Source organism: Bombus flavifrons, chromosome 2, assembly GCF_040668555.2.
Source record: "Bombus flavifrons isolate JBK064 chromosome 2, iyBomFlav1_principal, whole genome shotgun sequence".
In the NCBI taxonomy this organism is placed as follows: Eukaryota; Metazoa; Arthropoda; class Insecta; order Hymenoptera; family Apidae; genus Bombus; species Bombus flavifrons.
The window spans coordinates 19,418,178-19,433,147 of record NC_138443.1 but is presented as its reverse complement, the minus strand read 5'-3'; the positions used below and the strand labels follow the sequence as shown (position 1 = coordinate 19,433,147).

At 42.3% G+C, this 14,970-nt stretch overlaps 2 protein-coding genes and 1 long non-coding RNA gene across 3 annotated transcripts in view; 2 read left to right on the top strand and 1 right to left on the bottom strand.

Annotated features, from left to right (window-relative positions):
- Positions 1–14,970, top strand: part of LOC138187540 (zwei Ig domain protein zig-8) — a 137,978-nt gene that overhangs the window by 20,852 nt on the left and 102,156 nt on the right. The gene's annotated exons all lie outside the window — the stretch shown is intronic.
- LOC138189744 (uncharacterized) lies at positions 1,424–2,995 on the top strand. Its single transcript, XR_011176102.1, has 3 exons — positions 1,424–1,899; positions 1,982–2,101; positions 2,781–2,995. It is a non-coding gene; the product is annotated as an uncharacterized LOC138189744 (long non-coding RNA).
- Positions 4,666–13,894, bottom strand: LOC138188716 (putative fatty acyl-CoA reductase CG5065). Its single transcript, XM_069130749.1, has 4 exons — positions 13,710–13,894; positions 9,904–10,383; positions 7,670–7,897; positions 4,666–5,012 (listed from the first exon to the last, which is right to left on the bottom strand). Exons 1-4 carry the CDS (start codon positions 13,892–13,894, stop codon positions 4,679–4,681), a joined length of 1,227 nt encoding a protein of 408 aa, XP_068986850.1. The 3' UTR covers positions 4,666–4,678.

Genomic DNA, 14,970 nt, shown 5'->3' with positions numbered 1-14,970 from the left:
GTTCGAATTAATCGCTAGATACAGCAGCTTTCTATAGTAAATCGCTAGCTTTTAGATTTAAAGATTTCAGAAAATCGCTTCAACGAGAATTATTTAAATAAGCAAAGACTGTGTTTACGTTTAAAGATACGAATACACTCGATAAATGCAATATATCGCATTTGTACATTTACACGGTGCAAATGCTACTTCGATACCGAAACGAATTCGTCGCATATTAACTTAGCACTTTACGGTTGTCATTTACGTGAAAATTATTTGATGCGAAAAATTGCGTTTTCACAGAAGCATGCCTATTTCGGAGGAAATAAAATCTCTCTTGCGACCATTAATCTGTTTATTATTTTCATTTTATTACTCGTCGTGTACATTTGATAATATCATATTTCAAAAAATTGAGGCACCGATTCCCGATGGATTACGAACGCAGTCAACTATAGGTACAAATTGTTTTACATGCAACGTGAATTGCAATCATCGCAATTAATTATCGTATTAAGATCATAGTATTTCCATTTTTCCATAGCATTTCCAATTGCGCGTGATTAGAAATAGCGAAAGGAATTTTTAAGGTTAGAGCGATAACATGGGAAGATAAAATCACGCTTTGTCGAAATACAGAACTCCTCGCGCAACATTTCATTTCGAGATGCGTCGCTGCGACTGCGTTAATTACGAAAACTTTCGAAATAAAAGTGTAAAAGTTTCAACACAGTCGAAAGAAAAACGTGATTTGGATTTTTCTCGTTCTCTTCCTCTTTTGGCACAGTAAACTCGTTACTCGCTAGAAAAAAGACGGTAACTTTCGTTCTCAAAACTCGATATCGCGACTTGCTATCGTCCTCTTTCAAATTTCGCAGTTGAAATGTTTCGTTTGGCGCGAAGCAACGCCAACGGAACCAAAGACGCATTGAAACAGTGGAAGAACGGGTCACTTAGGACTTGAACGCGATACATGAAAACGATGACACGCTAAAGAGTCGAATTTTCGGAAACGAATTTAAGATCCATGAGAAAATTTCCGACGAAACAGTCTGTGGAACGATCGCTTGTATTCAAGTTCGTTTTAGACCAAATATCTCGAATGGAAAGACGCCTTTAAAAGGAACACTCCTCTGCAAACACGCCGAGTTATGATAATTTTTACTCCGGATCCGGGCAAGCGAGCGAAAGTCACGAGGTCGCGAAGATAAAACGTCGACAGGGGGAGAAAACTCATTTTTCATCGAATCAGCGAGACTATTTGTTATTTCGGAATAAAGATCGGCGAGCGAGAAATCGTATTAAAGGAAAGATCACCAGGGAATCGTGGGAAAACTCATCGGCGCGATGCGATGCGACACAGAGATGTCGCGATTCGAGAAGTAGACGTACTTAATGCTCGCAAAAATATTTCTGTGGAAATAAAACGAGTTGAATGGATTTAGAGGGACCGCTTTGATGTTCCTTTGCCGGGACACGGCATTTTGTCGTAGCAGCATCGTATATGCCAACGCAAGCCACTTGCCTGGAGAGGCAATTCGTATACGTAAATATATACATCTTATTCATTCCCGTTGCAATGAAATTGAATACGTACTTTCGCTCGCGTCTCTTTCATTTCACCTTTTCTCTTCTTTCTCTCCTCCTGCTTTTTCATCTTCCGTCTTCTTCTCCTTTCTCCGTTTCCTTTCTTTTGCTCCTTTTCAGCCCGAGCTCTCTCTCTCGCTCCTCCTTCCAACGCACCCCTTTCCCGCCTCTTCCCTCCTGTTTCTAGGCCTCCGTTACGCAGACAACCAGGCAACCAGCCAGCCAGTCAGTTCGTGGAACTTCGTTTCGTAGAACAGACGTTCCTCCAATTATTATTATGAAGGCACAGTTCCAGACACCACTTCCAATTATATCTCGCGAAACTAATCTGTAAGTTTCTTTGTTAAATTTCGCGCTCGCAACTGGTAACAGGATTTTAAAAGCATAACTCGCCGCTCCTCCTACCATGCAGTCACGCGAACCAAGTTTTTGATAGAACAGAGGGGTGCTAAACGGGTCGGGTTATTGCTCCTTCGTTACGTCGATGGGAATACCAAGGACTGCCATCTTTCGCCGTTAATATATAATATACGTACGTATATATTGTTATGCGATTGCACTTAACTCGAGACATTCGTCATCTCCCGGCAGGCTACGACCACGTGCAGTGCCATATACGGACCAGTGCCCTTTATATATACCTGTGAAATGTAAATTACAAAAACACGTCTTATTCTCGCTCGTTAGATAATGGTACGTTATATTAGAAAAAAATACCGGATTTGTAGTTTCTTGTTATTCCTATATGACCACGTTATTTTACGTTCGTACGTTTCGCTGCACGTCGCGTTTTTATCTTGATCATTCCCAGCCATATTATTTTATTCTCTCACGAGAATTTCCTCCAATTTGTTTTAATCTTTCCCAGCCGGAGTTTTTTCCGATAACGGTCATCCGAGAGCTTAAACTTTTTCTCAACTTACACAATGCTCGTGAAATGTCACGATTTTATCGCGTTAAAAGTATCACGGTAATCCTAATATTTAATACAATTACTAAGCTATTTTTCCAGCGGCTGTAATGTTATACGTTTTCCGTATTCGCCGTAACGTATACACTACACCACACACATACACACGCGCACACACACAACAAATTATATCAAATTATTTTCATTTTCGTCTTTACGGATAGTTATCGATAATTTGACGAGCCATCGAATCTTGCGAAAGGTTAAAGTTCTCGATACAGATATTTTCTTGGTCTTTCAGAGAGCCGATGGCATTTTCGTCACTAAATTCATTATCAAGCCAGGTCAGCTCTGCGTTTTACCAGGTTGCACGGCGCAGCGCGGCGGATCGTGCAGCTCGATAAACGTGGCTCGGTGTAACGCGTTACGTAAGAAGAAATATGCAAGAGATATGTGTTCCTTGGTTATATGCGAAAGTAAGTAGTCGTGGATGTTCTGCCGCAAACTTTCACCAGTATACCATTCTCTTGTGTATAGACGTCTTGGAAAATTCTCACGAATATTTGCCGTACATTCGGCTCGACTGCAATCACATTTATATATTCGAAACTGTGAATACCGATGTATTCGCGAAATACATTTCCATATGACTTTTTATCATAAATTGTAAAATCAGCTGCTAGGTATTTTCGGATTTATCTAATGTTTCTTTTCCCTTCTTGTAAGTTCGTTTCCCAATCTACTCACCTATTACTATCTCTGTTTACCACGTCCAATTTCAGATACTTTTCCGACGAAATAGAAATTATTTTTTTTAGCGGCTTTACGTGCGCCAGAATCGGGGATGAAATCGTTATCGATGGATCGTAATATTTTAACGTGTAAAAGTAATTTTCATTTTCACGGAAACGACGAGTTTAAACGACTATTTGATTTTAAATGACTCATCTTGCACACGGCACGAAGTGGTGCAGCGTGACGGAATAGAAGAATCCAAGTTGAATGCGTTCTTTCCGAGGAGGATCAAATTTTCTGCATTGAAAAGGGAAAGCGAAGAACGAAAACGGAGCGAGACACGATGCCTCGCGAGCAGAGATTAAACTAACGCGACTAATAACGATGACACCGACGAACTTGGAATTAAAATCTGGCAATGTCCGATTGTCTGAAAGTTACGGAAATATGTAGTATCGTAGTAGCTCTAAATGTTTTTCAATTTTGCATTTCACCCGAAGAGTGATCGCGTTGGGCACGTCGCAGACCTGTCACGCGAGCGCTGGTTACTTCTAAACTTGATACAAATGAGACAGAGGAATTCTGAAATTAAAGCTACTATGAATTTCTTAAAAAAAAATGCATGCAATTCATTTGCACGAATATCAGTCGAAGCACGCTAAAGCGATACGATCAAAGACGTATAATTGATAGGGAAGGGAAAAAAGGGAAATAAAGAGAAAGAGACTGATGGATGGACGAAAGGATCGAATTTCTCTCGCTGTGCAAACTTTCCTGCGATTATTCGGCCGGTAGTTTGAGCAATGCCATGATCGTGTTCGGCAAGAGCGGCATTCGAATTAACTCGCTGGATTCTAGCGTTATTATACGACTACGTTCGTAGTAAGATGTACGCTCTAAAGAGAAAAAAGAAGGAGCTAACGGATTTCCGCTTGCAAGCAGCGTCTTCCTTTTACCAAAGCGGAATCTACTCGGGGGAAAAATTACTTCGTTTTTTAGCAACCTCCGTGTGGCGCAAAAGTTGCTTTTAATCAGACGTAAATATGTACGTAGAAATAAATACGTCAGGATAGTCGATTTCGAATTCGAGGTTCAAATCGCATATATTGTGGCCATTTTCCTTACCGTTATGTACAACTATGACCGTTCGGAAGACGCATCGATATACCGTGTATCTTCCTTGACAAAGTTTCGCGTAATATACAGCTATAAACGCAAAACCATAATACGCTCTTCCTCTTAATTTCATGTATTTCCAGCTTTTTTAACGCGAGATATTTTAAGCTACGATAATTAAACGTATCACTTGGAAGCACAAAGTGTCATAAGATAGCTTTCGTGCTATTGCTGTTCAAAGGTACATACGTTACTCGAACGTTCGAACACAGACTTTAAACGCGTAGGTAAATTTTACGCCTTAATCGTACAATGACACGTGCCGCCTCGTGTGAAGTTAAAACTGGCTCAGAGTTCATCGTGCTTTGCAAGCACGTGATATCCTTTGAGGAAGAACGCGCAGAAGAGGGATGCCGCGATAAGAAAGAAGAAAAGTAGTCGGAAGATTTTTACGAGGCTGATATTGCCCTCGTCCACGCAATACTTCTTGGCAGCAGCCGCAGCGCACAGAACGTAACTCTCGACGTCGATTTCCGTGGAAACCGGAAATGCATCTTGGTCTTCTGGGGTGAGACGTTGCTGAAGCAAGTACACGCGATTCCTCTCTACTGACCACGGCCTCGATGAAATTGACTCAAGAGATCGAAGTGCATTACGAACTCTCCGGTGTTCCTCGAGAAACCTGCGGAGAAGCAAAGGTTTTACTTCCACTGATCTCTTTCCTCCTCGTCCCACCACCGTTTTGTTCGAACCCTAATACCACCTCCCTTGCCTCCAACTTCTGTTATTTCCAACTTGAACGATTCGCATCTGTTTCTCTCGCGAGCAGATTCCCTTTCTGTCGCATCGCCGTTTTTCTCTCCACTCTCGTTTTACTTTCCTCTTACGTGTTGCACGCTCCTAAATACATACACATACATACGTGTAATCGTTCACTCGCTTCGATTCAACTTTCAAACAGGACTTGTCTCGCTCGTTGCATTTCGAGATATCAACCGTGGCCCTTGAAGCCGACGAGTGCAGCAAGAACGAGACGTTACAACCAAAGCGGAACTACGCTTCTCCAGTTACAACAGTTCTGCTAGTTCGAATTTGTCGAGACTAAGTTCCTTCGACATCGACTCATCGCGATTTCATTAGCGAATATCTCGCGTCCTCCTTAAACTTCGCTCGATATTTTCTATTCTCCTCTTCTCGCTTTCTACTCGCTAATTTGTCTTTGCTTTCGCGTACACACGCAGGTTATAGTTAGTCGAAAGTATTGTTCCGCTGTTTAATCGATTAACGCAATTAGACGTACAGTAGGGTACCGTAATTTCCTCTGACTGATAAACGGCTGCAGAGACGTCGGGCTCGCGACACCGCGTGCAACACGTTCCTAACCGTGCGATCGTACGCAGATCGATGAGGTGCGCTCGATTTCGCCTTTCGACCGTCCAACGTACGTAATCGTAAAAGTTCCTCGACGACGATGTTTGACTTTTCCAAGTAATAAAGACGCGTAAGCTCCTGCGACGTAGCCTCGGGACATTTTCCGATGGGACACGAAATCGAATTTGCGAAATATTTTCTCAAAACTAGGCGCGTTTGACGTACAAACGTTTGAACGATATCGCGAATTATTAGAAGAGATTGGTCGCTATAACCGGTAATAAACGAAAGAGAAGACGGAGTTAATAAAAGTTTCTTAACGCGGACTTGGATATCTGCAAAGAGTGACTCAAGCGATAACGTGTTTTTCGCTCTCCGTATCTTTAGGAGTGTGTGGCACAATCCTTTTAGTCATAGCCAGAAGACATCGAAAGCAAGGCGAACGAAGCTGGCCGTTACGATTATTCCATATGCTATTCGATAAGTAATTGACATTTAGTCGTTTATCGAAGCGTTCTATGATCTCTGAAGCGCGCTTCGAAGAAACAAGACGTGAACTGGAACTAACAGTTTGACGAACAGTTTCAACGACATGCTAGAGTACGTAAATAATAGCATTGACGTATCTCGCTCAACCTGGTCCATTACGCTGCGCTGCACTAATTTGCTTCACTTTATCCATGATATAGTAGGATTTTGTAAATACGTAACGATAATAACGGTATTGTTACGTGCAACTCGATTATTATCATTGTTGTTGTTGGCGTTGTTATCATTGTTATTATCGTGGTTTTTCAGCCAAGGATACCAGATTGAAATCTTACGATATATTCTGGCACGCATTTCGACTTAATTCTGTGGTATTTGATATTTATAACGATATTTTAGTCTGATTATTAAAATGTCGAGGAAATACGAGGAAAACGCGTTCCTAGTCGCTACATTCGTTTATACCTGCAGCTACGACGTACGCCTCACTGTTGACAATGTTAACGCCAGTCGACACCGCGAAAGCTATTCGCTGCTGTTTCGTAGACAGGTGGACGTTAATTTACAACGATCGCTGCATGGAAGCGTATCCTTAGCATCAACGCGTCTAATGCGCGTCTATGAAGCGACGCTTCGTGTACAGAGGAACCAGCTCGAATGTTATTGACGATTAAAGGAAATACGAATTTGACGCGATTAATCGTACATACTCCGTAGTTTCTGCGACATTGGACAAAGAACAGAAAGAAAGAAAAGTTGGAATCACGCGGACCTGCAAAGAAACGCATTTCAATGAAAGCTATCAAGATTTTCGGGAAGTTTGCTCGTTGCCGGGGCAAACTCGCGATTTTTAAGAGCAATCAGAGAACGAGTCCGCAAGTTTCCCGCGGGGAAAACGAGTTTCCTTTCGACTGTTACACTTTTTGCCTTCTTTCCCGAACTGCCCTTTTCACTTCCCCCCTCTTGCTTTCTCTGTCTCGTCGATTCGGATACCGCCGTGGAAAACCTGTTTATTTTGGGTATTCACCTAAATCGTAGTTTCGAATAACTTTTACTTTTACGATTGCAGCGCGTTTGCCAAGTATGCCTGTGGACCATTTCCTAGCATCGGCTCTTATAGCCGAATGCAACCTCTGCGCCACCACGCCGCTCCCTACCGTCAGCAAACTTTCCTGAAAATCTTCTTCGAAACCTTCTTTCCGGAAACTTCATCCGAGCAGCTTCGTCTCGTGTCCGATAACTTAACTCGTCTGTTCGTTAATCCTTGTCTCGTTGTCGCTTTTGAATAGGCTAACATAGAACGCGTCCCCATCAAAGTTCGGCAGAAATTGCGAAATTACGATTAAATTCCTGACGAACGTCTAAGTCACGAGAATCGTTGTATATCGCTATAGCGATAACGAAAACCCCAAAGTAGTGCGTTCGACTGTGCGACTCGAATCAAAATTCAAAATATCGTAAATTTCCAGTTCGTTGTACCTTTTCTTTGCTCCTACCAGTCCGAGAATCGTGTCACAGAGCGTAGACGGCAACCATTCGAAAAGCAACACCAGAGTCCGATACAGCGCTACTATAGATGTCATCCCTCGGATGCCGAAAGTCGGATACGCGAACTTTTGATTACCCCGTTGACCTTTTTTAATCAGATCGCTCCATGTGCATCCTATAGGGACCGCGTTACACACCACCGCGGTTTCTACGTTTCTTCTGCAACAATTCAAAAGACAATTATGCATTCGTTTCTAATTCAACGTACCTTGGATCGTTTGGTAAAATTTCAACACGTGAGAATAAAGGGAAGCGACAGCGGTATGATACTTACACAGAAGGAGAAAGCATATATCGTAAAGAGCAAAGCGATCTCTATTTGATCAGTTTCGAGAATATCGCGAAACCGTTTGACGTATCATTGGAATTTACGAAGCTTGAACTATCTCTCGTGGCAAGATTAAAGGAAATAACTTGATCTGTACCCTCGTAAATCCGTCGGATTTTCGGTTTTAGTATGTAAGTAGATACTCCAACCTTTATAACTCTGACCACCGAGCTCTTTTACTTGTATTTTTATAGGCATCCTCCCTGATCCTCGCGTTTTTCAGAACCTTATTTACCTTTGTTATTTGCCCTTTCCCATTCTCTATCCACTTATTTTAAATCAGCGTCACAACCCATCGTATATTTTGTAGCCACGACTCACGGCTAAACCTATCTTATATTACGATCGCTCTTCAGAAATTCAACTTTTGCAGCTATCTCCGGCTTTGGCGATTTAACATTGATCTTTACCGTCGTTTTAAAAACACGAGAATTAAGGGAATTTTCACGGGCGTTGGCCGTACCTGCTACGATACGATCTCGCGACTTACTCGCGCTTCGTTTCGCAGCTGAGACAGAACGAAGGGAAAGCGTGGAGATACAGGTCGGCGGGAAACGTCGAGTTATTACGTATCGTTCGGTCGTATAGTATCATGAGGATATAAATACATACAAATTGGCCGCTTAAACTTTGAGTCTTAAAATCTTAAAGAAAACGTCGCGCAATTTGTATTCTCTTTTTTTCCGAGAAAAGGAGAGAAATCCCTACGAAAAGTTTGCTAAAAATTTTAACGAATTTGTAGTTTTAGCTGTCGAAACGATTTGCGGTTAAAGTCGAAATCGACAAACGCTCGATATTAACCTATAACGTACAGTAACGAAGGAGCAGGTATCGCTTTACGAGTATTTGAAAAGTTGTGACAGACAGACAACCAAGTAATTTAGAAAAATCCTTTGCTTCTGTGCGTGATCGCTGATAAAACGGTAACCGAAGGTATTTTAATGCGACTCTCCGCCCGGTATTGCTCGATGCAATAAACGTTGACCGTGTAAACTGCTGCCTTCTCTCTCAAAAGAGATTTGAACGCTCCAGTAAAACGAAACCGCGTTCGTTTGGCGTTAATTTTAATCGCTACGTTTTAGAGCTGTTGGAGAACAGCGAAAAAGGCAACGGTCTGTGAATCGAATACACAGACTCGCGTTTACACGCGCGCCTTAAACGTAGTCTCAGTTCTTCGACTCTTTGTTCCGTTATTATTTCGACTTGTTGGATACCGTTTACCGCTTTGTTTTCTATCGAGCTACCGCGTCAATTTGAATTTCGGTCCTTTAAACTAGTTGCTGTTGTTCAATCCCCGTTTTATTATCCGACACGCGATTTACGTAAGAACTAATTGCGCGTTTTCCCGCACCGATTAACTTTCTCTATTTCACTAATAGATAACTATAACGAAGCGAGAAATTACCTTTCGACCGGTAATTATCGCGTCAAAGTAACTCGAGGAAACAGCAGTTTTCCGGAACAATTGGTCCTTATTAACCAGCGATCCTTATTAGCTCGCGAAGCACATCGCCTTCGTTACCCGGTGGTCACTCGCGTGTAATTAAACGCAAATTTACTGCCGGTAAAGCTTCCTTAACGATCAGTCGATGGTTCCACGCGACGCGAAGTCGTCTTCTTTCGAAGCGAACTTCGAGATATCTGTTGTGTCTCTTACGAGTCGATTTCGATTCTTTTTCCTCGTAAGTAAAAAAGATCGTTGTATCAGTTGCTTTCATTCGTAAGACGACCGAACCGTTTAATCCGAATCGTGTCGTCTTAGCGTAAAAGTAGCGGAGAAATCAGCGAGAACGAGGAGACGGAGGAAAAGGAGGAGGAGCAGGAAAAGAGTACTTACGCGGTGGCTCGTTCCCAAGCAACGGCGATCAGGGTGTTGACCGTCAAGTCGATCGGAATGATTTCCGCTTGAAACTCCGAGTTACCGAGGGCGAAGCCGGCTCCTACCATCAGAGCCGTCGGTCCTTTGAGAAGATCGACGAAGCCAGGCATAGGCTCGCGCAGTGCAGGTCCGACCAGCGGAACTCGCACCAGAGCCACGGGCCCGTCGATCGCCTCCTCTTCTTTCTCCAATGATTCGGCGATTCGACCCTCGTGATGGAAAATGCTCGTGATCGCTGCCACTGCTTGAAGGCGTGGCAGTTTCTGGCAGAGTCGAAATACCTCGTTGTACGGACCAGCCGCGTGCAACACCACGCTCACGTTTCGTAACAGTTCCTTGTCCGCCCTCGTCGTGCCCAGTCCATCGTACAATAAATTACCCTCTAACGCCTTCACCCGAGAAATCGCGTTTGGGGCCTCCTGTCTCAGTCTCTCGAATCTGTAGCAAACGAATCGAACGATGAACTCGTTGTTTGTTCAATTGGATCACGGCCAGACTTAACTCGCCAATTTAATTCAAAGACGTCGAGAATTATGGGCCACCTTCTCTTCGTCTCTGGCTCGTATATCGGTGAATTGTTTGGAACTCTAACGGTACTACCGCACAGTGAAAGAAAAAAGCGAAAGCATCTACTTATTTCTTAGTCGATACATTTATTAACACCTGTGATTAACCTGTTAAAGGGTAATTACCGGATTACGCATTGTTGCAAAGCCGAGGATAACGAATATCTCGAAACGAAAGATAATTTTGTAATTAAGCAGAGCGTTCGCGCCGATTAAAAATCCACCGAACGAATTAAGCGCGGAATCGCAACGTCTCTATCGCTTTCTTCCGACAAAGCTTTCTCATCCGTTTTCTTGTCGATGTATCGTCATTCTTTCAAAGCGTATACCGCGCAACATACGCAACCAATAGCGTGTTGTCGGTGTTTGCTACTGAGGTAGTTAAGGACGTCGCAGACAGTCCTTCTCCACCCCCTCGACTACGAAGACTCCTATTATTGTTCGTTACACTATAATCCGTCTGCTATTATGTCAGCGATTTATCATCGATATTTTCTTGTTACTAGAAGACAGCTAACCACGAACATAATCCTTTTGTGGTAGATAGATTCACGCTGGATCGCGCGGTTTCCAAGTTTCGTTTTATTTTTATCGTACAGCTCACAATACCCACCGTTGATGCTACGTCAGCGTGCTCGTAGATTCTTTTCACAGGACTTCGGAATATAACGATATTCCTTAATAGTTGCTTTTGACGAAACTTATATCTTATTTCATCTCGGTTGAATTTTATTCCGTCTATTATCATAACGGAAGCATCAATTTTTCTCGCAAGAGAGATATTATACCAATTGTAAATACATCAGAGCGACATTTATCGTTACGTTTAAGGGGGTATTCTAGTCTAGAAATTTGAAAAAATCGAACAATTTTTTTTTCATATTTCCAAACTTTAGACATTCTAGAATATGCCCTTGAAAGGATTTTGCAAAATTTCAATTATTTTATGAGTTACAGCCGTTTTTGTGACGCGGCATCTGCTCCAGTCCGACCGGAACAAATGAACAATAGACGGTAGACGTTGTTCGAGTAAATTTGTCTCAAAACTTTAAACGCGTTTTTCTCGAAACTACCTTTTTCGAGTTAGGGTGCACGATATCTCAAGTTCTAATGAACCGATTTATTTGAAATTTGGTGTAAATGTTCTTTATACGTTCCTCTATCGCCTCAACCACGCTCAGATCAAAATTTTTAATTTTACTATTTTTAAAAAATACGGAATCGTCAAAAAAACATGCCAAAAAGGAAAATTTTTTTCAAACGGCTGGCATTTTGTGAAAAAATATTGTTTTGACTTTTCCAAGGTTCATGCTATAGCCGCATCTATACTAATTAAGAATCCGTTCGGCTTTATTGCTTCAGATGACCAGAAGGGTTGAAATCGTACACGCCAGGACACCCTTTTTTTTTTTAGCACCACCCACTTTGCTAGCTCATAATTTTGTGAATTTTGAGTTTTTTTCGGTGAATTTTTTACGTAATCTTAAAATATCAATAAACAAATGTGGGATGGTGTGACGTCAGGGAAGGACGTGGCGCGAGGGGTGATTGTTTATAAACGTTGTCAAGATATGTTAATGTTGTCAAGGAGTGTTGTGAGCGTTACTAAGGTTTGTTAAGGGAAAAATGAGCGTAGTAAATGCTGTCAGAGTTGAATTTATCGTGGTCGAGAGAAGTTCGTTGTGTAGTTGCGACGTAGAATTAGTGAGTAACGTATACGCGAAACGCGATATTATATTCGATTTTGTGAGACTGCAACGATATTGTGTTTATCATACTGTTCTTTCTGTTATTTATAATATATCATTCCTACACAAATGCTAAAAAAAAGGGATAGCAAAAATATGTTTTGTTTAGTTTGTACAGAGTTTCAAAAACCGCTCGAAATTCATGCCTCTAGACTAGAATACCCCCTTAATTATCGTAACGCGCGCTCGCCAGTGGTAAATCGTGAAAAGCGTGAAAAACGGAATTTAACGCTGCGAGGACTTATTACGAAATCTGGATAGAAGATAAACAAGTTACTCGTTTCTCTTTTATTCCTTGGTTGAGTTAATTATCTGCGAAATAATTTGGAAGAAACTATCGATTTCTGACCGGGTACTGTGTACGAACGAAGATAAACAGGTATCATGCGATGTTCACCAGTCAGGATTTATTTTGACAAACATTTTCTTCTATATTTTCACCTCTGTCTCCTTCTCTCCCTTACAACGTTGTAACGTTATAAGTACTTGAAATAGTTAAACGAGCTGACACGGTTGTAGCGAGCAGACGGGGAAGCTAATTTACAGCCGCCGTTCCGTCTAACGAAGCTTTGAGTAGAATGGAAGGATCTAACGAATGCCTGATTAAAGTGAGATGCAATGTTTAACGCATATACGGTGTACAACATGCAACGCGCGAATGATATTGCGCGTAAGGAAAGATCGAAAGAATGAGAAAGAATGAGGAATAAATGCTTCAACATTTAATCCTTGTTGTCATTTGTATGCTTGATTAAAAGGCGAACTAGCTTTGTGAAAACAAATAGCTAATGAAACTAAGGTAATAAACGACCAAAAAACAGGTATCGCAGAAGTAAATAATTGGAGATATTATTACGTTCTGGGTCCATTGCGTTCGCGCACATTGTTGTTGTAAGCTTTATTCGCGTTAACGCCCATTTCTTTTTGTATATGCACCGTTTCGAGCTGTATATTATTTACGGCGTTATTGCGCGAATAACGATCTTGATAATATCTGTTTTCCGAACGAAGGCTGAACCATTGTTCTTGGAAAGCAAAATAACGAGGAAAGCGGAATGGTTAAAGCAGCACGGTAAAATACTTGTGCTTCGATCAACGCCGAGCATAGGCCGACCGTTTGCACGTATTAACCAAACGTGCGAGCTTTTGTTCCGTAATTATTTACAGTAGGAAATTTCAACGCAATTCCCTAATATGTACCTACGATACCCAAGCTCTTGTAAAATACAGAAGTTCTTGTAAATTTACGCGCGTTATTAACTCGAGCTAATTTTCAGCCGAATTAAAATACGATACTGGTCGTTGGCGAATCGTTTAACAAACGCACTCGACGCACCATCACGACTCTTCGATTCGAGTCACGATCTTGTCTAGATGTCGGTTCTTTAAACACCGTCTCTCTCAACCTCGACTCGAGAAAGAAGATAGGAAAGAAAGCAGGCGTTCCTACCGTGGCGACAGAAAGATGTTCTTTATCCTGTCGTCTTTGTCGAAGCCGTGCCGGGACCGGACGATCGCGTAAACCTTTACATCGGGGAATGAACGGAGAATCTTTTCGAGCAACGCACGTCCCACGTCACTAGTGACTCCCGTTAGGAGCAGCTCACGATCCGCGTACCAGTCGCGTAGAGCCATGCTCAATGACTGACTGACCAGTGGGAAAAGAAAGCAACCGATTTACCTAACCGGCTCTTGTCCCACCGGCATACCGCAGCAGGCTTCCTTTTACTATTTCATCGTTGCGTTCCAGCCTTCGACCCCGGAAGTCGATCGATTCCAGTCGTGTTTACGTCTGCGTTTCCTAAACTCGCAGCGATTCGTCTCGAGAGATCGTTGCTCGAACTCGAGCCGTTTCCTCCGAGAAACCGGTTCTGCTCTTTGAAAGTTCCACTCGTAACGTTCACGTTGTAACGCTCAAAGAACCTCTTGCGTTTTTGCGGAGGTATTCGATGCGTTATCTTATCGCTTCGAAAGTTCGCAGGCAACGAAGTGAAAATGGTGAAATTCGCCAACAGCGAAAACAATAAATTTTCAGGGCGATTCTGTCGAGAACGAATTAAAGGAACTATTCAGAACCCGAAGAGTAAAGTTCTACTTCAACCAATTAACCTGTCGATTTGCCGTCTTAATGAGTATTTACGAGCTATCCACGAGCAGATACAGCGAATTTATTTATCGATGAAATTAATCGAGAACGCGGCGCCGCCGTCTTCCCTTTCATTTACTTTTTTAACGACGAAACTTTGTCATCGCTGGAGAACTTGTTTTCCGATAATTTCGAATACCTTTCGTATTTCATCTAGGAGCTCGATATCGACGATCGTGGACGGACTCGTTTCGTCGACCAATTTAATTCGATTCGAAGCTTAAGATGTTTGCGTTAAGAGGGTTTCCCTTTAACGCGGCGTGTCGCAAACCGTTATTACAGTCGGACCAACAACGAGGCCCGGACACTCCTTGATCGTGTATAGACGCTTCGCAAACGTTCGATACATCTCCATGTAAACGAGACTGCCGGTACATAAGCCAAGATTGCCAACAACATCGAGTCTAGCGTCAAGTGGTTCTGCCATCGTATCCGAGGAAAAGTTTGAAGGTAACGCGTTTATTCGTTTGTAAACGCTGAAACGTGCGCGTAACAACGATTTCCTAGGGACAACGTTATCCTTCTAAACCGAGGCTATTCGCGTTTTCATTTCATAGAGACGACG